The following is a 23,020-nucleotide window of genomic DNA, read 5'->3' as shown; positions in this document are numbered from 1 at the left end:
TGAACATCGGGACTGGCAGGGTCCAGCCTCTGAGACGGGGGGAGCGGGCTCCACAGTAAATCTTTCCTGAGTAGCTCCGAGGAGTTAGCACTACTCTAGAAAGGGGACACCGGGGCGCCTAAGACGGAAATGCCTGTCCTCAAGGAGCTACATCCAGCTGGGAGGGACAAGCAGTAGAGGAACAAGCAAGTGAACGCACAGCGTGTCTGACAGTGACAAGGACCATGGAGAGAAATAAAGCAGGGACGGGGGCAGGAGGTGCATAACCGTGTGTGTGTGTGTGTGTGTGTGTGTGTGTGTACACAGGAGCACTGTTTTCAGAGCTAGGGCAATGGGGGGCATTGGTGAGAAGGTGATATTCAGGCAGAGACCTGAAGAAGGGGCGAGGGCTGGCTGACTGCAGAACCTTCCAGGCAGAAGAGATCACCAAAGAGACCTGTATGTCTTGGGGGAGGGGGGAAGGAGGGAGATCTCAGAGACACAGAAGGGAAGAACAGATTTGGAGGGCCTTGTGGGCCATTTTTAGGACCTTGGCTTTTGCTTGGTGTGCAATGAGAGGCCTCAGGGATTCCGAGCAGAGGTATGGTGTCCCTAATTTTTAGATGGAGCCCCGGCTTCAGGGTGCAGAGGATACTGTAGGGGATAGGAGGGAAGTAGGATGGAGATGTCCAGGAGGTAGCTGGGTATGTGAGTCTGGCTTCAGACATGGAGCCCAGGCCAGAGGTAAGGCCTGTACAGAATCACCCACAGATGGGAGAGAGAAGAGGAACAGAAGGACTCAGCACTGGGTCCTTTGGGGCGACGATGAGTTGGAACTGGCTAGAAGCACCAAGAGAGGCAGCAGGGACGCCAGCAGACAGCGCGGGCCCAGAAGACATAGCGGTCGCTTTGTCAAAGGCCACAGGCAGGTCCAGGAAGCTGAGGCCTGGGACTTGACCCCTGATTTATGACGTGGATGTCATAGGGGAACCTGATTTGGAGCAGGTTTTTTTTTTCTTAAGATTTTATTTATTTATTTATTTTAAGAAGAGAGACAGTACAAGCAGGGGGATTGGCAGAGGGAGAGCCAGAGAATCACAAGCAGACTTTGTGCTGAGCCCGATGTGGGGCTTGATCCCATGACCCACGAGATCATGACCTGAGCGGGGACGAAGAGTTGGATGTTTAACTGACTGAGCCACCCAGTCGCCCCAATTTTGAGCTGTTTTAATGCAAAGGTATGACGTGAGTGGGTTCAAGAGAGGACCTGGCACAGGACTGAGCTGCAAGGCTGGGAGGTAAGTGCCTGGGCACCAGGGTCCAACAGGCCTGGCAACCGGCCGTGGTCCCGGCTCTGACCCTTCCCAGCTGTGACCCTGGGACAGCTCACTCCACGTCACTGAGCCTTAATTTCTTCATCTGAAGGGTGGGGGTAAGACCCCCATACTTCCCAGGTTCTTGAGCATCAAATGAAGTCAAGAATTGTGAGAACATTTTACTAACAATGAAACACTGTACATATATTCCGGGGGGAAGAGGACCGATTCTGGATTTCATTTCTGGCTCATCATTCATTAGCTGTGCTCTGGGGCTGGTTTTTTTTTTTAACCTCTCTGAGTTTCCACTTCCTCCTCTCTAGAAACGAGAGTACTAACCGTAGCCAGCGTCTGGAGCCTGTAAGGATTCTGCGAAATATCCCAAAGCAAGCCTAGGGCAGAAGGCCTGACGACTAGCAGACACACCGCCACTGCATGTCCCTTCCTTCCCAGGCTTTTGTCTCTGGTATCCACAACTGCGGTCTGGAAGGAGGTGCGGGGAGCTGGGGTAGGACCCTGACCGGAGGGTCCTTGGACAAGTCATTTCTTCTGACACCTTTGAGCCTCAGTTTTTATAACCATGAGGCTGGTGATCAGCTGCCATGGGCCCTTCCTGTGAGGGAGCAGAGAGGACGGGAGACAGAGCGAGTATGCTGCTCAGATGTCGGGCAATAGCAATGCTATTGGTGGGCCTGTCGGTTGGCTGGACAGACAAGCCACCAGGACGGGCTCGGAAGGGCCTGGGGGAGACACAACGGGCCAGATGTACCAGACAGGGTAGGAGTCCCAAGGCCGGCCCAACTTCAAAGGGACCCTGGCTGGTCTCTTGGGCATGAGCTAGTTTATCTGGCAAGGTTGTCAGGAACACGTTGGCCCATCTCACCAAACCCTCCCCCACACCCCTCTGCACACAAACCTTACATTCTCTGAGCTGTGAGGGGACCCTTTCCCGGGGCGAACCACCTGTTCCCAGCTGGGATGGAGACTGAGGTCCCCTGTGGTGTTTCATGAGGGACCCAGGATCTCATCCCTGCAGAGATGGAGGGCCGTGATTCTGAACATCTCGCAGACAATGAGGGGCTCCAGAAAGAGCCCCAGAGAACTGGGTTCTTGTCCTGGTTCTGCCCTAGAGTGCAGTGTGACCCTGGGAAAGTTGGGTCCTCTCCTGCCTTCCGTTTCGCTTGTCTCTACAATGGCGACAGGAACGTTCGCTTTGCTTCTCTCCTGTGTGCAGCATGCAGATCAAAGTATCTCATATTGGGTGAGGCCAAATGCTATATGAGAGGGGCCTCTAATCTCTTCTGGAACAGGGCAGGGTGTGAGTACATAAATACTGTACATATGTAAGACATTATAATTACAAACAGTACCCCCCTCCACCCCCTGCCCCGAGCTATGGAAAAAACCCACCAGTTTGGTAGAGTGCAAAGAATTCTCATTAGGACTTTGGGAGGCCTGGGTTCTGATCCCGGCTCTGTCCCTGACAAGGTAAATGAGTGTGGGCAAGTCACCCCATCCCCCACCGCCTGTCCAAAGCCCTGGAAGGTTTGGAATACATGTTGCTCCCAGAGGGGCTGTGTCAGTTCTGCCGATGAGGAATTAACAGTATAATGTCCCCCTTCTCTGCCCAGAAAGCCGTCAGGGGTGGGGGAAGGCACACAGGCAGGCAGGCCACTTCAAGCCTCTTACCTGCCTTGTGGCCCTGGCCAACTCCCGGAATTCCCCTCTCTGGGCCTTTTCCTCCTTCGAGGTCAAAGTTCATCCCTATAAGTTCTGAGTTGGGCGGGCGAACAGGGAAAAGCAGCGGGACGGGGGGGGGGGGGGGGGGGGCTGAGGACAAAGGGCCGCGGGGAGCGGGGGGTGCCCCAGCAGGGCGGGGTTGAGGCCGGAGTGGGGCCTGTGGGGCCTGTGGGGCCTGAGCCAGCTGCCGCAGAGCAATGAAAATCTCTTAACCACACAGAATTGTTAACGGCTCCCAAATCCTGTTGTACCACAGGCTTAGAAAGGCTTAACCTGTTAAATGCATAAACTTCCTCAATAAACGGGCCTCTCTCTCGCCAGATGTAAAGGCGGCGGCTGGAGGGAGGGAAGCTTCCCCAGCTGTTTATGGTCTTGCTGGAGTGCTGTGGAGAGAGCCTGGGACCAAACCGTCAACTGGTGCCTTCGGGGTCCCCCGCCAGGCTGGGGATAGAGAGAGGACAGCAGGGAGGAAGCTCCAGGGGCAGGGCGACCTGGGTTCCAGTCCGGTCCCTTCCTAACCAGGTCCCCTGAGACAAGCTGCTCACTCTCTCTGGGCCTCAGTTTCCTCTTCTGTAAAACAGGAATAATGATCCCCGACCCCAAGAGGGTCTGAGAGTCAGTGAGACCCCGAGAGAGAGAGAGAGCTGCCTGGTTTACGGAAACCTCCTAACAAACGTGAGTGCTGGCTGCTGGCCACAGAGCCCTCCTGCCACTTTCAAGAGCGGGAGAAATCATAAGTGGGCGGCACGAGAGTGCACACCTGCCTGTCACCTCCAAGGAGTGTGACCATTGGTCCCAGTCTGCTTCCTACTCTGAGGGGGGCATTCGATAAGGTTAGCATGCAGTTAGAGATAGAAGGTGAGCGCTTGGTAAAAGCCGTGTGGGGGTGGACAGGCTCTTTTTTCTGGCCAGAGGTTAGCCACGGGTGGGTGCGTCTCCCTCCTGGAGGTCTTCTCCCCCTGAGCAGGAGAAGACACCCCCTGGGGCTTCTTCTCCACCCCTGAGCCTTTGCCCTGGGACCACATTCCACTGTGCCCAGCATCTCCATAGGAAAGCAACTTGTCCTTCAAGGCCCAGCCACAAGCCTCCCTCTTCCACCCTGAAGCCCTCCAGTTTGCCCCAGCAGGGTGGCCCCGAAGTCCTGAGCAAGAGTCCCTCCCACAGTTATTTGTCAAACCTTTCATTTCCCCCATCTCCCCGCCCCGCGGCAATCTGGGAGGTGAGCCGAAAGAGCACATTCAGGCCTCTCCCCATTCTGGTTAATCAGTTGTTTCAACAGTTGAAGATAACCAGGTTCCCACTCTGCCTCTGCTGCTTGCTGGCTGTGTGGTCCTGGGCAGCGGGCTGAACTTCCCCGGACCTCAGTCTTATCATCTGTAAAATGGAGCTAATCGTATCAACAAAAGATTCCAAAAGACAATGGAGTGCGGCATAGGACACAGTGCCGGGCACAGAGGAGAGACTGTTCAGTCCTGGCCCTTAGGACTCCTTGTAGCCTCTGCCTCACGCAGTCCTTTGATAGCATGGAACTAAAAAGCCTGGCAGCCCCTCTACCCTTGTCCTTTAGCCAACGTTTCTCCTCTCCCCATCTCCCACCCCCTCCCCCAGGTGGCTGTATCTTGTCTGAGGCTCAGCAAGAGACCAGAGTTAAAAGTCTGTATCATTTCTGATCATCTTTTTCTGGACTAATTCCTGCTCCTGTTTCCTTCCATTTTCCAGAATCCTGGGAAATGGCTTCTCCTCCAGGCAGCCTCCCCCATCTTACCGTGACTCCCTCCTAAGTGCTCCAAGGCTACAGTTACACATTGAGAGCCATCTCCCCCGCCCCTGACTTGAAGCTCTCGGAGGGCAAGAAGGGCCTTCATCACCTCTGCAGTCCTTGCATCTGGCCCAGAGTCTGGTGCACAGAAGGTTCTTGGGGGGAGGAGGGGTGTTATGAGTATCAGGGGCCAAAATTGCTCACTATTTCCTGTCCAGACCTCTGAGGGAATATGAAGACCACATCGTCCATGTCCTGATATCCAGATCCTTCCACTTGGTTGACTTAAAGAGGAAACTGGGCAGAAGTAGCCCTCCCTCCCTTTTTAAGAACACGCACTCTGCCTGCCTCTGGGTCTTTGCACCTGCTCCCCGCTCCCCTGGCTAACTCCTGCTCCTCATTCGGCTTCCACTTACAGGCTCCCCTTCCCAGAAGCCTTCCCCTGAGCTGGTGCTCTGCTGGGTGGGTTGGGGCCTTTGTATCCACCTCTACTATCTGCACACATATCTGTTGACATCTCTAGACTGGGTGGTCTTCGAGGACAGGGTCTATGACTGATCTTTCCAAAAACCCCACTGCCTGGCACAGCACCTGGCACATTTCTATGTTAGCCTCCTGGTCCTCCATGAAGACATCACTGACCCCCCCTAGGAAGCAAAAAAAAAAAAAAAAAAAAAAAAAAAGTCAGAAGCTGGTGTTTAGTGAATCTCTGATGGCTATCTGGCTGGATAGGCAGACCAGTGTAGGGACAGAGGGATGGATAGCTGTCCACAAAGATGCTCGGAGAACATACGCAAAGGGAAAGTGGGGGAAGGGGGCACTTCCAATTTTAAGAGCCAAGAACTGAATGAGCTGAGAGGGTTGGCCAGGTTCCCCACCCAATCCCTTCTCCCAAGGATGGCCTGTGTGGTCTCAGGCCTGGCCCTAGCCTGGGGTTCTGGAGGGGAGTCTGTTAGCAACCCCCTCCCCCAGCTGGGCTTCTCCACCCTGCCCTTCAAGAGATGCAGCAGAACTTCTGTGTGGGGGTCTGGGCCTCTCTTCCCACCCACCCAGCATTCCAACCCTCACACCCTTTCCCCAGCCAGCACAGGCCCTGCCAGCTGGCGGCCTCCCTCCTCCTCACCCCAAGACTGACCGCACCCTACCCCACAGCCTCACCAGATACATCTGAGCCGTGGGTCCAGCCTCCATGGGAAAGGCTAGAGATGAGAGCATGGTAGGAAGGCGGCCACCCGAGCAGTCCCCAGGATCCAACCCTGAAGGCCCAGAGACATCGCTCTGGGCCTCTCCCTACCCTGGCTGAGGGAGCACAGGATTCTGGGAGAAAAGCAGAAAATAAAGTGACAGGCAGAATATCTCCTGCTTGTGGGGAAACAGGCACTCAGAACGTCTGCTGCTAGGAGAGTACACGGGCCATGGCTTTCTGGGGAGTAACTTGGCATCGTGCGTCAAAGCTCTAAAAAACATACATACCTTTGACCCCATGATTACACATCTGGAAACATATCTATTCAAATACCAATAACAGTGGACAAAAATACAGGGACAGTGATGTGCATCCCGGCATTTGTTAAGATAGTGGAAAATGGCCAGTAATCTACGTGTCGATCAACAGAGGCTTGGTAAATAAGTTATGACACATCTTTCCTATGGAATTCCAAGAGCCTTCCAGAATGATGCTGGAGATATAACATGACATGCAAAAGTGCCCACAAAATTTTAATCAGTCAAAAACCCTTGCGTATTTTTAGCAGGAAGTTCACTTTTTCTTTAAACATAATCAATGTGCATGAACGCACCCCGAAGGATCTCCGCCAGCCTGTTCACAGTGGCTCCTCTGAATGATTTTATTTTCCTCCTTTTGCTTCTCAATAATTTCTAAAGATTCTACAACAAACCTACACTGCTTTTGTGATAAGAAAAAGTTTGTTTTTCCTCCAAGTAAAAAGCTCATCAGAGACAAACAAACAAAAAAAACCCCAAAACAAAACAAAACAAAAAACATAAAAAACCAACAACAACAGAAAAAACCTCAAACATTCACAGCAGAAGACAGTGTTGGTGGAAGTCCCTGTTCGTATTTTTGAAACACTCTTCTAGGTATTTCCTCCTTTACTCTGTACGGCAGCCCTTTGGGTTTATCCTGTTTTGCAGACGGGAAAACAAAGACTGGGAGAGGGTCAGTTGCTTGCCCAAGGTCACACAGCTAGGCCAAGCTGGGGTTGGAAACCTGGTCTCCACGGCCAAGGTCAAGGAGAGGCCACAGCTGACGGGGGAGAGCGGGGCTGGGGGCTGCCAGGCAGGGCAGGGTGGAGGAGAGGGAGAGGCTGTGAGAAGTCCAGCAGCTGGGAACTGGGAGTCTAAGCTAGAGCCAGAGGATCAACATGTGCGTGCAACCGCTCCCCCCACCCCCGCCCCATACCCCTTCCCACTGGCTCGCAGCCCCTCTCCCTGTCCAAGCTAAATATTAAAAATCCCGTTACACCCCGACAGCACGCAGCAATCACGATCACCGTGGAGCTCCCTCCTGATCGGTTTTAGATGCGGGTCTGCTGTTGGGAGAGAGGAGGGCAGGGCCCCCAACAGGGGTTACGCGATGGGAATCTGATGGGCAGGGGCAGAGTAGGGGCTTGAGCTAGGGAAGGAGAGACCGAGAGAAATAGGGCGATGGAGACATACTTGGAGACACTGAGGCAGAGGCACCTTCCCCATCGAGCCCATGAACATCTGGAAAGAGTCAGGCAAACAGACTTGGGAGCTTGGGGGGAGCTGCTGCTGCAGGGAAGGAATTCCAGAGCCCAGAGCCCCCTGCCCCTCCGCCCCGCCCCCAGCAGATCTGCTGGCTACAAACCTCAGTGGGGACCGTGACGGGGCTGGGGACTTTGGAGGAGAGGAGGCCAGAGCTCTTCTGAAGAAAGTCTCCGGAGTCCCTCACCTGGCAGCTGTATGGCCACTGCAGGTCCTGACCAGGTGCCCAATAAAAACTGGACAAACGCATGAGTAGGGAGGTGTCATACCCTGACACCCGCCCCGGGTGAGACACTGGATACCCACCAAACACACCCAGTACTATCATACCTCGGGGCGTTATTCATGCAGGTTGGTTCCTTGATCTACAATGACCTCCCTCCCTTCACCCATCCAAATCCTACTCACTCTTCAGGGCCTAATTCAAATGCCACCTCCTCCTTGAAGCCTTCCTAGACCTCCAGTCAGAAAAGATGCCTTCCTTCTCACATTCTCAAAATGCTGTGACTGGCTGTAATTCATTTCTGGAAGGACCGTACTCGGCCATCCTCTCAGTCTACTGCTCACCCAAGCAGCCTTCCCTGGCCCCTCTGGCTAACACGAGTCTTCCTTTGATCTCTACTGCTACATCTCCCCACCCCCCCTTTCATTCATCACAGCTTATAACTATTTTATTCATCTGCTCACTAACTTTTCCCCTCCATGTTCTTCTGTCTAGAGACTCAGACTAAAAATTCTGGAAGGGCAGGGAAAGTATGCCTCTCATTCCAACCAGTGTTCCCCACCACTGGTATGTGCATGGTTCATAAACGGTACTCAAAATAGACAGATCTGACTTGATGTACCATGGGGTTCCATCCTGATGAACCCACTGTAAGCTGAAAATATTTTAAGTGGAAAGCTCACTTAACCCCCCTAACCCCCTGAACATCAGGGCTTAGCCTGGTGTACCTAAAGCTTGCTCAGCTGAGCAACCTCGTCTAACACAAAGCCTGTTACATCTCATGCCATTGACCGGACACAGTACTGAACTGGAAAAAAGACTGGTCACGTGGATGCAGAAGGAACGCACGTGGATCGCCTGTTTACCACCCCCAGCTGCCCAGCGTAAGGAGAGAATCAGACCAGCCGTCACCAGCCCAGGAAAAGATCAGAACTCAAACTCCCAAGAAGGGTTTCTGCTGAATATGCATCACCACGGCACCCTCGGAATGTGGAAAAACGAGAAGTTGGACGGCTGTAAGTCGAGCCATCGTCAATCGGGATGGTCTGTATTGGCCGGAGGGCCAATGGCACACAGAGAGGGTCCTTCATACACGCTTGCTGAGTGGTTGACTGGCTTCTCCAGGCCCCTCTGTTCCCCACTCTGCCCTGCACACAGTTGGCCCTGGAGGAAGCCGGTCACATTGCCTCGGGGGAGCCTACAGTTTTGGGAAATGCTCAGGGCACTGGGAGCTCCCCGCCCTTCTTCAGCCACCCTGCTCACCCCTGGGATGTCTGTGCCACTCCCATGAGGACTCACGAGCTTGCCATCTGTCAAACAGACTTTAAGCGGCCTTATCATCTCCAATTTGTATTAACGAAGCAATGGATTTTTGCTTATCAAATTCTGTTTTGATATCAAATGGATCTTCCCAAACCCCACTCTCCCAGAGATTCTGCTGACGACCCCTTCCCCCACTCAGGGTGGATGCTTGGGGTGGTCAGGCCAGAGGTCCGGGGAGGAGGGGGCCAGATCCACTCGCAAAGAGAAGCTCAGCCTTGGAGGACCTGCCTGTGCCAGGCGACCGCTCTTCTAGCCCCAGTGACCGCCCCCTGCCCCCCGTCCTGGCACTCTCAGCCCATGTAATTGAATTGGGGAAAAACTGGGGGACTAGCTTTTGACAAAGAGAATATGGCAGAAGTGATGAGATGCCACTTTTGAGATGAGGTCATAAAAGGATGATGGTTTCTGTCGTGGCTGCTCTCTTGAACTCTCTTGGGTCATTTGCTCTGGGGGAAGCCATTGCCCACGTGACTCCCCACGAGGGACTGAAGCCCGCACACAATCATGTGGGCGAATATGGAAGCAGACCCTGCCCCAGCATGGCCGCTGGAGGACACCGAAGCCCCAGGAGTGACCTTGCACCAGGACCATCTGCCTGAGCCACACCTGGATCCCTGGCCCTCAGACACCGTGAGATTACAAACGCTTGTTGTTTTCAGCTATGACACTTTGGGGTGGCTTGCTGGGCAACAATGGGTAACTAATGTACCTCTTCCTCTAGGCACCTTCCAGAACACCTCTTCCTTTCTTGCTCCCCGAGTCCTTAGCCACGGACCTACCAGACGCCGTGCCAGTCTCCCCAGTGGAACACGCTGCTTCACATCCCCAGATCTTGCAGATCCCTCCTCTGGAAGGCCCAGGCCACCTAGTCAACATATCCCTCTCCCAAGACTCAGCTCCAATGTCACCTCCTCTGTGTCGCCTCCCCATCTCCCTCCACCGATCACCCCAGCCCAGGGGGTTCCGGTCAGAACCAGTCAAAGGCACCCCCTCCCTTGCTCACGTCTAGCCTGTCTCCCCAGCTAGCCTGTGGCTCCTAGAAGGCAGAGGCACAGTTGCCTTCTTCTCTCTTCCCTGACCATCCACACAAGGTCTCACACAGAGCAGGCGCGGGTGAGGTTTGATGAGTGAATAAATAATGAGCAAGGAGGGACTGATTCTGTGCCTCCCCCCATGGCCCGCCACCTGCCAAGGCTGTGCCATTTTCACACTCAAGTACAGAAAACCAGCTCTGCTACCTTCCCCCAGAAACCAGCCTTTTCACCCAACATCCCTGAGTCTTTTCCAGGACCATCACCTCCCCGCAAGCCGGAAATGCCTCCTTCCTCCTTTCCAGCCTACGTGTTCATGTCATCCTTCTCTTTTATCCTCCTCACATCCCTTGATCCTAGCACCATGGGTGCCCCGTCCATATACCCACCACCTCTGGAGAGCACGGGCTGCTGCTCCTCTCTCAGGCCCCCCCGTTTTACCGCCCAGGGACCTCTAAAATGCTGCTTCAGCTCACGGAGGGAGGAGCCATGGCGATGGTGGACGCAGCAGCATTTTATGAAAGGGAGGGTCACTGCAGCCACCTGAGGCCACCCAGTGACTGGCACTTCAGGAACCCCAGAATTGGGTCCAAACCTTAGCCTGGCATTTGGAGGACCCCCAGGATCTGATCCCAACAGGAAAGGCAAGAGGAGGTGGTAGAAGTAAGCTTTAAATCACCACCCAGCTCACATTGTGGAGTACCCACCCCAGGCCAGGTTTTGTAGCCACTGCATCCCATTTAGTTAACATGTATTAAGCGCCTACTGCATACCCACAAGCCATTCTAAGTGCTTTACAGTCTTGAATTGTTGAGTCTTCACAGGTGCCCTAAGAAAGAGGGTTTCCGGCATAGCCCAGGACAGACAGCCAATAATAGGCAGGGCTGGGATTTGAACCCAGGTCTATCTACCTTCACAGCCTTCTTACGACCATGCAATCCCTCCTACAAACTTCTTAGGCTTGCCGACCACCTTCATGATTGTTTGCCCCAATCAACAGCACCTGCACTATTGCTTCCTTGGGACCTCTCCTTAAATCACCCCAAGTGGCATGATGGCTGGGGGGGTGGGCTTGGAATTGCACTACCTGGATAAGACCCCTGGCTCCCCTACTTAACTCTCTGAGCCTCGATTTCTTCCTGTAAAATGGCCCCATCCCTCCCAGGCTTCTTGAGAGGAGTAGTAAGTTAGATATACAAGTGCTCAGCACACAGTATGACTGGCGGTCAGGAGGCCTGGCTCATGGCCGACCTGCGTGTCCCCTCCCCCCTTCCCCTTTCCTTGCACCGGAAGGAAGTGTGTGACTCGCCTCGGCCACTGAAGCGTGCAGGGGAGCGGAGCGGTGTGCGTGCCACCACCGGCGGAGCTAAGGACCACAGCATACCATCCACCTCACACTCCTTCTCTCTGTCCTCACAGTCGCCAAATTCCAAATGACAGCTGCTCCATCCCGCTTGGCTCCCTGAGCGGGGACTCCCCAGCTGACCCCCGATGGACAGGCAGCCGTGAGTGAGAAATGAACTTTTGACTGTTTGGTCACTTCCGTCGAGCCTGGCCTGTACTGACGGACACAGCCGAAGCCCAATAAATGTCAACTTACCCCCATTCTTTCCTGGGCCTTATTTCCTTCACAATGAAATGACATCACTTTTGTAAATGAAGACCTACAGCATGGCTTGCTGTTGTTAATATTCACGTAAGAATTAAAATGAGAAATGTTTAGGGGCGCCTGGGTGGCTCAGTCGGTTAAGCGTCTGCCTTCAGCTCAGGTCATGATCTTGGGGTCCAGGGATCCAGTCCCGCATTGGGCTCCCTGCTCACCAGGGCGGGATGGCGGGGGAGAGTCTGCTTCTCCCTCTGCCTCTCCCTGTGCTGCTTCCCCTGCCTGTGCTCTCTCTCTCCCTCTCTCTCTGTGCCAAATAAATAAATAAGATCTTTAAAAACACAAAACAATAAAAAAATAAAATGAGAACGATTTATCCCCACACCTATGAAAATCACCTTGCATGCTCCCCCTGGGACATACACCTGCCACCATTCTAGAAGCACCCTTCAAACGCTTCCTTCTAAGAAACGGAACATCGGCTGCGGATTGGGGAGGCCCGGCCAAGAGAGGGCCTCCCAGTCAGCTCCAGGCCACTGCCCTGGCCAGCCTGAGCACCCCCCCCCAGCCCATGTCTGCAGCCAGCTGCAACTCTACACCCCTGCAGGGGTGCCCGCCCCGCCGCAGCCCTCACCTCTGCAGACCGTGCCGTTCTCCGCTGCCTCGAAGCCCGCTTTGCACATGCAGCGTCCGATGGGCACCAGCCACTCGCCGTCCCCGTTACAGTAGAGCTTGATAGGCACATCCACCTCCTCAGCGTTGGCGATGCAACTGCCCCGGGCGGCCACCAGCGAGGTGCTCTCGGCCCCCGACAGGGTCTCTTGGAAGACAGCGCCATTCTGGATGACGCGGGGACACTTGCGGTAGAAGACGCGCACGGCGATGAGGGACATGCAGCCGCCGTAGTCCTGGAAGGCCAGGTAGAAGCCGCTGCGGGACACGGGCCCGAAGCTCCGCACCTCGGTGTTGATCTTCATGACCCGGCCGCCCAGGTCCACCTGCGAGAAGCTCTCGTCGGCCGCGATGGTGTCCACCTTCACCCACGGATTCTCCATCCAGTTGGGGAAGGTCTTGGTGGCCGAGTCGTAGTCGGCCTCATAGTAATAGAGGTTGAAGGTCTCCTTGCAGGAGCCGGGCACGCTGGGGATGCTGCTGCAGTCACGCACCGAGAACTTCATCTCCACGTGGATGCGGTGGGCGCCCCGGCGCCGGATGAACTTGGTCCGTAGCCAGTTGTTCTGGCTCGACTCAAACACATTGCACACCTGGTACGTGCGGATCGTGTTCATGTTCTCATCGTAGCCGCTCACTTCTTCCCACTGTGGGTGAAATGCTAGTCAGGGGGTGGGGGAGGGGGCTCAGCCCTGTCTGTCTAGGGGGGAGACACAGATCCTGTCTCAGGGAATCCTTTCAGTCCGACAGGGGGAAGTAGGACTCTCACCACTGGGGGCCTCCTAGTCTAATGGGGGAGGCACAGACTCTGTCTTAGGTATGTTCTAGTCTGATGAGGGAGACGGGATTCCTATCATCAGAGAGGTCCTGAGGGGAGGGAGAGACATGGCCTTGGCCCTGAGGAGTTCCCCAGTCTGTGAGTAGAGGGAGACATGCCTATCTGATGGGAAGGGCACACACCCTGTTCTTGGGAGATGTGACCCTCACCCCCTCCCCCGGTGATAAAGGGGACATGGCCCCGGCTCGGCTCCTGGGAGGCACCCACCTGGAAGGGAGAAAAGGGAGAGGCCCACCCTGAGGGAATTCCCTCTCCTGAGAGCAGACACAGCTTTGTGCTTGAGGAGTGCTGGTCTGATGGGGGAGTCAGAACATCTGCCTACTGGGAGCTCCTATTCTGATCAGGGAGACAGTCCTTGCCTCAGAGGATTCCCAGTCTGACAGAAGAAGAGCCCTTACCCCACGATGGGGAAGACAGGCAGTCTGTTGGGGCTGGTTATGATACCACTAAAGTGGTTAGGGGACCTGGAGAGAGACTTTCCACCCTTCCTGCCTATGGCAGGTGCCTTGGCACTCTCCCTGGGCCCCAGCCTGTCTCTCACACATGCAGCTGAGAGTTCCCGAGCCCCATTGCTGCAGAAGGGGCCTGGGCAGGGCCACGGAAGGCTGGAATGAAGGGCCCCGACCCCATGGTATCTCCTCACAGACCCGCACAAGCCAAGCTCACTCACATGCTGAGCTTTTGTTCACAATTCTGTACCCTCCTCGAGTACCCTCTTGTCTTCTCTGTCCATCCTTCTGGAGCCTCTTGGAGCAGGCTCTCTCTTGCTGCAGAGTTTGCATCTGCCGATTCTCCGGTGGGCCTTTGGGGACCACCAGCCTGGGCGAGGGCCGGGCACCCTTGGGCCTCTCGGCCTGGTCTCCCCAGTGGGGCTGAGAGCTTGCTGAGAGTAGCTCCCCACCCCCTCCTTCTCCTGTATCCCCTTTGGTACTGGGCTAGCTTTCCCAAAAGAGCTGAAACAGCAGATCACCCCCTCCCACTCATGCTGGCCTGGGTGGGTGCTGGAGGGGGACCTCAGTTCTTTGTCATGATTATCACGCATAGTGTAGCATCATCTCCATTCTACAGGTGAGCGAGTAGAGACCAGGGAAGTGAGGCCGCTTGACCCAGGTCACATAGAACTAGACCCGTTCCCATGCTTGTGCACGCTGCCTGGAAACACAACGACCCACAGGTAACCCAGGAGTCCTGGGTTTTGTCCCAGCTCTCCTAACTCAATGCATGTCCTTGGGCAAGTCACTTCCCTTTGCTGAGCCTCTATTTGCCCGACTGCCAAATGGGACCATGGGTGGCGGTGGTGAGGTTGGTAGCGGCAGAGCTGTGACCCTCGAGTAGGTGCTGTTTGTTCTGCTGCCTTCCTCAGATATCTGGGCCAAGTCCGTGTGAGGCGTGCAGTGGCTGCCGGCCACTATGGGGAGGGCTGGTGTTGTGAGGGGCCAGCACCCGTAGAGAAGGCTGTGCTGGAGCCTGCTGGCCCAGCCTCCACATCCATGGCGGCTCTGAATTCCCTACATTGCCTTTTTTTTTTTTTTTTTTTGGTGGCACCATGTGACAAAGTCAGCCCCTTGTTACAACCACTGCTCTTCTTCAGAACTTAATTAGAGCACTTAATTAGAGCACTCTGCCTTTCTCCCCTCTCTCTAATTAACATGCGGAGGCCCTGCAGCCTAAACACCCCAAATAATTGCGTCCGGGGGCCCTGCAGCCCAGCCTGGCCTCATTCCTGCTGGGGTGGGGCTGCGGGCCCGGCCGCCTTCGCAGATGGAAAACTGGTGACAAGAAAGAGCCCCAGAAAGAAGCCTGACCCTAGGGCCCTGCCTATTGAGAGCACAGGTCTGGGCTGGGGAGGTGAGGGTGGTTGGTGGGGGGGGAATGCAGCTCCTTGGGGCAGCAGCTGAGTGGGAGGAGCTGGGATGGGGGGAAGAGAAGGGATGGGCGGGGGGCGGGGAGCCCAGGGAGATGAGGAGGGAATGCTATAAAAACTGCTGACCGTGACGATGATGATATGATGGTGGTACAACTATAGCTATTCATCGTGGGCGGGGGCGCCCTCTGCCAGGCACTGTGCTAGACACCGTGAAAATCTCACAGCGGTCCAATGCAGAGGACATGACCACCATCATTTTATAGATGAGGAAACTGAAGCTCAGACAGGTTAAGCACCTGGCCCCAAATCACGTGGCTGCTGAGTGGCAGAATTGGGACAGAATTTCAGGCACGTCTGGCCCCACAGCCTGCATGTAAGTTGGTGCTGGAAGAAAGAGGAATCTCAGATTGTGCCTCCTCTTCTCCTGAGGGACTCACAGCCTACCTGGGCTCAGATCACTGGTCCCAGGGAAGTATGGGCTCACGGAAGTGTGATGATAAGAGCTCAGGGAAGGGGAGCCTCGTGTTATGGGGACCCAGAAAGGGGGCCCAGAAAGGGGGTCAGAGCCTTGGATACAAACCAGACCCCCATCACTAACTAGGTAAATACTCCTGTCAGGAAGCTACAAGTCTCTGAGCCTCAGTTTCCTTACCTGTAAAATGCAGGTGTTTCTTCCCCATATGATTGGATTGGATGTGTATAAAGGTGCTTCTTTGATACAGTATATGACACAGTGGGTGCTCAGAAAATGACAGCTCACTTTCCTCATCTGTAAAATGGGGGCAGCGTGGGTTCCTACTTCTCAGCCTCACCCTGAGGATGCCACGGGATAAAGGCTGCAAGCTGCCAGCATGTTGTCATGGTAACCGGCACTCCACCAATAGTAGGGGACCAGGAGGCAATGAGAGGCCAGCCCTGGGCCCTGAAGGAGGGAAAGGGGCTGGAATTTAGGGGGCATCCAGGCCCTGTAGCAGAACCCGAGGTCCTCTGGGGGACCGGGCAGGGTGTGGGGACCACCGACTCACCCCTGATGGTGGATGCACGATCCAGCCCAGCTCCGCGGTCGCTGTGGTGGAGTCCATCAACATTTCTGTGAGGAAAAGCAAAGAGTCACTGCTGTCCACCGACCGAGTGCTGTCAATCACCCCAAGACCCCCACCCCTCAAGGGCCTCCTTTACAGAGCGCCACCTACTTCCATCGCATCAATCAATCATCTCGCTGTACTGCGGCAGACTACCCTCCCTCTCGGTCTCCCACTCCATGATCCCACCCACTCCCACGTTCCAGCCAATCATCTGATTCTATCCCCCTCCAGGCTCCACCCCCTTGAAGCCCAGCTCCAGCCCTTCTGCCCATGGTCGTGTCTCCTCACCGCCCATCATGTCACACCAACCTGTCTACTGCCACTTCCCTCCCTTGCTGGTGGAGAAGGGTCTTAACCTGGACTCTGCTGGGGTGGGGGGGGGGGCTTCAGAGAGCCCACCAGGCAGCCCTGGAAAGTTTACATTAGACTTAGGGTGTCTGTCTGCTTTTTTGCCTGCATCTAATTCTCAAAAACTAGAATGTGGCCCTTGGAAAGGCCTCTCTTTGGTCCCAGCTGAGCCCCATCAGTTACCCCACCTTGGCTCTCTGGCCCAAACTTCCTATCAGGGACACCTTCCCCCTTCTCCAGGCACCTGGAGTCCTCCATAGTGTCCCCACACTGGGGCTCCCTCCCAGAAGGCTAAGTCAACTGCTCCTAGGATAGGGCCCTAGGAGTGGGGGGTGGTGGTGTTGAGGGTGAGCACTGTCGAAAGTTGCTCTAGTCTGTCACCTGTCCCCTGGGGCGGGGGGGGGGGGCTTGGGGGAAATCAAATGGGCCTTTTGACCCGCCCCGGAAGGGGGGGGGCTTGCCCCTGCCCCAACTCCAGTAGCTGGAAGGAAGGAGCTGCACAACCTATGGTGAAGAAGACCCCCAGGGCCGGAGAGAGCCTCATTCATCCCAGACATGGCCCAGGGCCCCTTCCCACTTCCCCTTTGCTGCCATAGGGAATTCAAAACACTTCTGGAGCTGAACTGCATTGAGCAGATTTAATTGGCCCCTTTCAAGCATTCATTCAACAAATAGACCCGGATACACTGGGGACCCTGAGAGAGAAAACAGTGAAGAGTGAGACCCTAGTTGTTCGCAATCTAGTAGTGGTGATAAGGCGTGACTACAAATAGCCAAGACAGAGGAGGCAGAGAAACGTAGAAGGTCACAGCTGGACCTTCTACACCATCTAGCCCAGCGGGCACAGGTGAAGTCTGCTTGCTGCCGTGCCCCCACTTCTGCGCCCCGGCAGACCTCACCAATCAATCCCTGCACTCTGTGGCCACAGATGCTCCTGGTCGCTGAGCCAGGAAACGAACCCACACCGTGGGAGATGCTGTTCCTGGCTGAGCCCCACGGCTTCATTTTGGAGATTAGGCAGCTGAGGCACAGAGAGGGGGAGAGACTTCCTAAAGATCCCACAGGAGTTGGTGGCAGACTGGGAGGGGCAGGTCTCCTGCCTCCAACCCTTTAAACTTCTAGATACTTAGTTGGATGGCCTGGGCTGGATGAATTTGGGTGAGAACAGTAGGGGCAGGGTGCACCGTGCCCAGGCCGCTGTGAAGGTCAAAATGGGAGCAACAAGGTCTTGAACTAGGGCAGGAGCAGCGTGGATGGGAGGACGCATTCAGCCAGAAGTGACCCCAGTCAGACCCATGAGTTGACAACAGAGGAAACAGCAATGTCCCCATGACCGCCTGCGGCTTCTGTCTGTGGTCACTGTGTCCTTTTGCTGGCGGGGGGGGGTGCTGGTAAGGGGGAAGGAGGGGTGCCAGGGACGGTGGAGTCCAGTGCCAAGGGCATCTTTTTGATGGCAAATTGGAGGGAAGTTCTATTGTGCTGCTTTGGAGCTGAAAAAAGGGTTCCTTTTCACACTCCGAATGCTACAGATTTTTCTTCCTGGAGAGAACAAGGGCTGAACTTTTAACCTGTTTTCTCTCATCGGCCTCAGCCAGAGACGCGCCAAGCCGGGCTCTCTGCCTGGGCCTGAGGAACAGCTGCTGGGAGCCGTGTGGAACAAGGGAGAGAAGACTCTGCTTGGGACTAGAAAGGGCTCGGGTGGGGGAGGCAAGCCTGCCAAGCAGGTGGCCCCACCCCTTGGCTGGATTCTTGGGCTGACCCAGAGGCCAAGCACTAGAGGATTCCACGGCCCAGAGGAGGGGCTGTGAGCTGACAACTTCACTGTAGGGATGGAAGCTCAGGCCCAGAGAGGGCAAATGACTGGCCGAAAGTCATGGACTAAAGGCTGGTGCTCAAGCTCCAGGCTCCCAGGGACCTCAGCCTCGGGGGTGCTCCATAGCCCCCCTCTGTCTCCCACCCGACACGTAACAAGCAAAGGGAGGATCTCAGGAGGCCGGAAGTCAAGGGCTAGTTGGGTTCAGACAGGAAGGGGTGAAGAGGGAATGTGAAATTTGCACATGCCCCGGGAGGGATGCAAGAAGTTCCCTTCTCCCGGTGCCAGTCCTGGCTTTGCCTGGAAGCCTGCCTCTGGGAAAGCTGTTAGTACTCGGGGCTGGGGCAAGAGGACTCCCATGGGTGCTCTCACTGCAGCTTCCCCTCCGCCTTTTGCTTTTCAATGTTGACACCTCCCTGCACCCACTGCATGCAAGGCAGGTCGGCAGAGCAGATGAATCAGGGGGCGGGAGGTCAGAGGGACTGACACCTACTTGCCTCGTAACCTTGGACCTGTAACCTTCCTAAGCCTCAGTTTCTTCACCTGGGAAATGGCCACAGTGCCCTCTGAGTGGGGCCAGGAGGACAGAAGGACACGGAAGTGTGTTCACTTGGAGCCCAGCACAAAGCAGAGCCTTGGTGAGTGGCAGATGCTCTTTTTTTAGATGGAGCGCGGTGCTTTTATGCTTTTTGGCCCAGGGTCTGCGCACACGCCATTTCCTCTGAGCTCATGAGGTGGCCCCTGAAAGTGAAGGCAGGTCCGAGAGGCTCCCCCCACACTCCAGACGGGGCCTGCCAACATCTGACAAACATCAGCGTCTTGCTCCCGTGCCGCAGCCTCTGAGGAGCCTTTCCTGGCCTGTCTGACGCTGCTTTCCTGGGATGCCCTGAGTTTCCTCTTTGTTCCTCTCAAAACGAGCACAAAAGTCATATTCGGTTTCCTCGGGAGTCTGGGGCTAGTAGCTCTTGCCCCAGGAACCTGGGTGGGTTCAGGAAGCCAGAACTCCCTCTGCCACCAGCACTTCCTTCCTTCTCCCCATATCAACCCAGACATCTCCCTCCATTCCCAAAAATCTGCAAAAGGGAGAGAGAGAACTCATGGTCCCTGAGACGGAGACCTTTCTACTAGGAGGTGGAGACCCTCACCAATGTCCTTCCAAAATGCCAAGACACAGTTGATACCATCCCATTTTACGGATGGGAAAACTGAGGCTTACAAAGAGTCAAGAACTTGCCCAAGGTCACACATCTTGCATTCACAAGCTGTGCTCTAGCTGCATGGTCTGTGTGGGGCTCTCTCACCCTTGTACCCCATACACACTGTTGCTTCTGATCGTCTCCCCCACCACACTTCCTCTGGCTGCCCTCACCCAGCACAGGGGCTTGGCACATAAAAGGTCTACAGTCAGAAGCCAAAATCCCCGCCGTCCCCAGGCTAATGTTCGGCTCCATCAGAACAACATTCCTGACTTCAGCCAGTTCCACCTACAACCTGCACTATATTTAGTTACTATTTTTCTTCCAGCCGACTCTTCTTTTAAGTGTATTTTAAAGAGGAAAGAGTTATCATTATTATAAATGGGAAACCAATATCACTTGCCATAAAAAGAAGGAAAATAAACACACAACTACTACAATTAAAAATGTTCCTCTGAAAAGTACCTGTCATTTCACTTCCCACACTTTGGGGACCGCGGGACGGTGCCGAGCTGCTTCCGAAGCTCTCGAAATGTCCCCATCCCATGCCCACTGTGACAATGACAATCCCTCATGCAGGGGAAGCTGTTTTTGCTGTACACATAATTAATCACCACACAATGTGACAAAGACTGTGACAGGGACGCGCATGGGGTACCGTGGGTGTGAGAACTGGGTGTGGAAAGAGAGGAAGAAAACCTCAAACTTAGGGATGGCTTTCCTGGAGGAAGTGACACTTAAATGGAGGCTTAAAGAAGGAGTTAAGAGGGAGTCGGAGACGCTGAATGGGAAGGGCATGTGAGGCAGAAGGAACAGTAGAGGCAAAGGCGAGGAGGTGAGCAACAGCGTGGTGGGAATGGGTCAGAGCTGGCAACGGTCGGCAGCTCTCTGAGGCCCCCTGGCTGGACCACGTCCACCTGCCCACATCCCTGCCCACTTCTCTGTGCACCCCCAGCCCAGCCCTGCCCCATGCTGCCCCTTTCCTCACCCCTGGACCCTCCCACCCCAGCGAGCCCTGTGGAAGGGTCTTCTTTGCAAGCGCTGAGTGCGCTCCATGACCATCTTTCAAAATCCCAATGGCTAGATGAGGAGACTGAGGCTGTGCGGACAGATTCTCGGCACCCTGGAGAAAGCCGGAACCAGGGTCTCCAGCCGCTGACTTGGGCAGCCTGCCTCGGTGGGAAAACCGGGTTTGCGCCACGAGCCCCATTGCGCCCGCACCCCCTCTCCTTCCTGGAGACTGCACAGAAGAAAGCAATCAGGAGGCCCTGATTGCACAGGCTGGGGAGGCCTGTAGGCCCCTCTGGCTATGTGTGAACGAGCAGTGTGCATTTCAGAAATATTTGAGCTAAAAGGGGAGACACACTGAAGTCGTTAGTGTGGAGCCGACAGGAGGGTGGCTGTATGAGGAGGCGCTGGCCGAGGCTCCCACCGCCGCTGATTCAGGCTGGAGCAGACGGCTACCCTCTGCTCGCCAATCGAGCCCCGGTCAGCTTGGCCTGACCCCCCCATGGGGGCCATGGACACTGTCTGGATGAATGGCAGTGTGTGAGTTCCAAAGAGAGGGGGAGGAACTTTCAGTGAGCACCTACTGTGTGCAGGGCACCGAGAGGGGCATTCTTAATATGGCTTCTGGCTCATGATGACCTGTTGGGTATATGCTATTAAACCCATTTTATAGATGTAGAAACTGAGGTCAGGGACGTATAGCAACCTTCACAAGGGCCCACAGGCAAGGCTGGCATCTGAAATCACATCTGCAGGACTGGTTTTTTTGTTTTTGAGAGAGACAGAACAAGTGGAGGGGTGGGGCAGAAGGAGAGGGAGAGAGTCTTAAGCAGGCTCCATACTTAGCACAGAGCCTGACATGGGGCTCAATCTCATCATCCTGAGATCATGACCTGAGCTGAAATCAAGAGTCAGACACTTAACTGACTGAACCACCTAGGCACCCCCATCTGCATAATTTTTAAGATGTTGCAAGTATAGCCTTAAAAAAACAGACAACACACACACACACACAATCACTGGGACTCCCTGTTCGTGTTTACCCTCTCCTTCTGTGTAGGCCTGGGTGAGGACGGGAGGAGAAGAGGGAAGGGCAGTAGGGGAGTAGCGCTCAGACTGTCCAGGCTAGAACTTTGGCTCTGGCACTCTCCAGGGTGTAACCACAGGCAAGCCTGTGCTCCTCTCTGGCTCTCAGTTTCCCATCTGTAAAATGGGTCATGTGAGCATTAGATGGGGGAGTCCTGCTGATCTGCCGTTTCCCAGGGTCCTCACTCTGGGGGAGCTCTGGTCTGCCTCCTTTACTGCTATATCCCAGGACCGAGACTTGGTTCTGGCCCACAGTAGTTGTATTTGACCTCCACGTGGCAGCTGGGTGAGGTTTCTGAAGTCCATGTCTGATCACGTCTTAACTCATCGTTATGCCCTTCAGAGCTTCCACTGGTGGCCAAGAGATAGTCTTAGCTCCTAGCTCCCTGCCTTCAAGGTTGCTGCTTGACCAGGTCAGTTAATTATCTTCCAGCCATGCTCTCCTATGTCCCTAGTGTCCAGCCACCCTCAATTTCCTTCTGCAAGCATGGCTCTGGTCACTTGACCATTCCAGGTTTTTCTGCCAAGAATGCCTGGCCCTTCCAGCTTTGTTAGCCTGGCTAACTTCTCTTCCATAACTTAACTCCAAAGTCTCTTTCTTCCTGGCAGCTATTCCTGAATTCTCCTGGGTTAAGTAACAAGAACATGGTCATTCCATGAATATCTATTCTACCTACTGTGTGCCAGGCCCTGTGCTGGGCACTGGGGATATCAAAATAGATGAGCAAACACTTCCCTCAAGGAGCTTCCAGATTAGTGCCTGACACAGGAACTTTCTACACAAAGAGGCAAGGTGAGAATGCTGGTCCCAGTGAGGGACCAGGAAACCCAAGGACAGAAGGTGTTATTGAGCAGGGAATTAGCAAAGTGGAGATGGTGTTTGAGATGGACAAGGGAAGATCAGGGAATATCAGGGGCACGGCGGCATCCAATTTTCATGGATGCCTGAAAATTCCAGGGCACTTTGGACCATAGTAAGACCTGAGGACTGGTTCTCAGTCATGAGCCCGGGGCTAAGGGTTTAGCATTCATTACCTCATTTCATCATACTGATTTGTAAAGTAGGTACTTGGTTATCTCCCTTTACAGATGGGAAAACTGAAGTTAGGAGAGATGGTTCAAGGTCTGCATGGCCAGGAAGTGGTGCCTCTGGGTCTGCCGTCCATCAGAGAGCAGTACTTAAACTTGCACCAGGCTAGAGTTTCTGTTCCATGTAGTAGGAGCAAAATGCTTCACAGAAGGCTTAGGGTGGGGACAGAACTTTTAGAGCCTTCTTGAATGTGGGGCTAAGGACTTTGGATCTTGTCCCATAGGCAAGGGGGAGTTCGGAGGATTCCTGAGAAGGGGAGTGATGTGGTCTCTCCTGAAAATGGACAGACACGTGG

The 23,020-nt window shown here is 54.7% G+C and overlaps 1 protein-coding gene across 3 annotated transcripts in view; it reads right to left on the bottom strand.

The window, feature by feature from the left end:
• The window catches only part of EPHB2 (EPH receptor B2), a 181,144-nt gene that overhangs the window by 103,287 nt on the left and 54,837 nt on the right, over nt 1–23,020 (bottom strand). For all 3 annotated transcript variants that reach the window (XM_059376596.1, XM_059376597.1, XM_059376595.1), the window contains exons 2-3: nt 16,125–16,189; nt 12,357–13,041 (exon numbers count right to left, since the gene is read on the bottom strand). In XM_059376596.1, the coding sequence (XP_059232579.1) occupies nt 12,357–13,041; nt 16,125–16,189 (750 nt within the window). The remainder of the gene's footprint in view (nt 1–12,356; nt 13,042–16,124; nt 16,190–23,020) is intronic.

This window comes from Mustela nigripes, chromosome 14, assembly GCF_022355385.1.
Source record: "Mustela nigripes isolate SB6536 chromosome 14, MUSNIG.SB6536, whole genome shotgun sequence".
Taxonomy (NCBI): Eukaryota; Metazoa; Chordata; class Mammalia; order Carnivora; family Mustelidae; genus Mustela; species Mustela nigripes.
The sequence above is the reverse complement of the archived record's forward strand: the minus strand, read 5'-3'. Positions and strand labels throughout refer to the sequence as shown.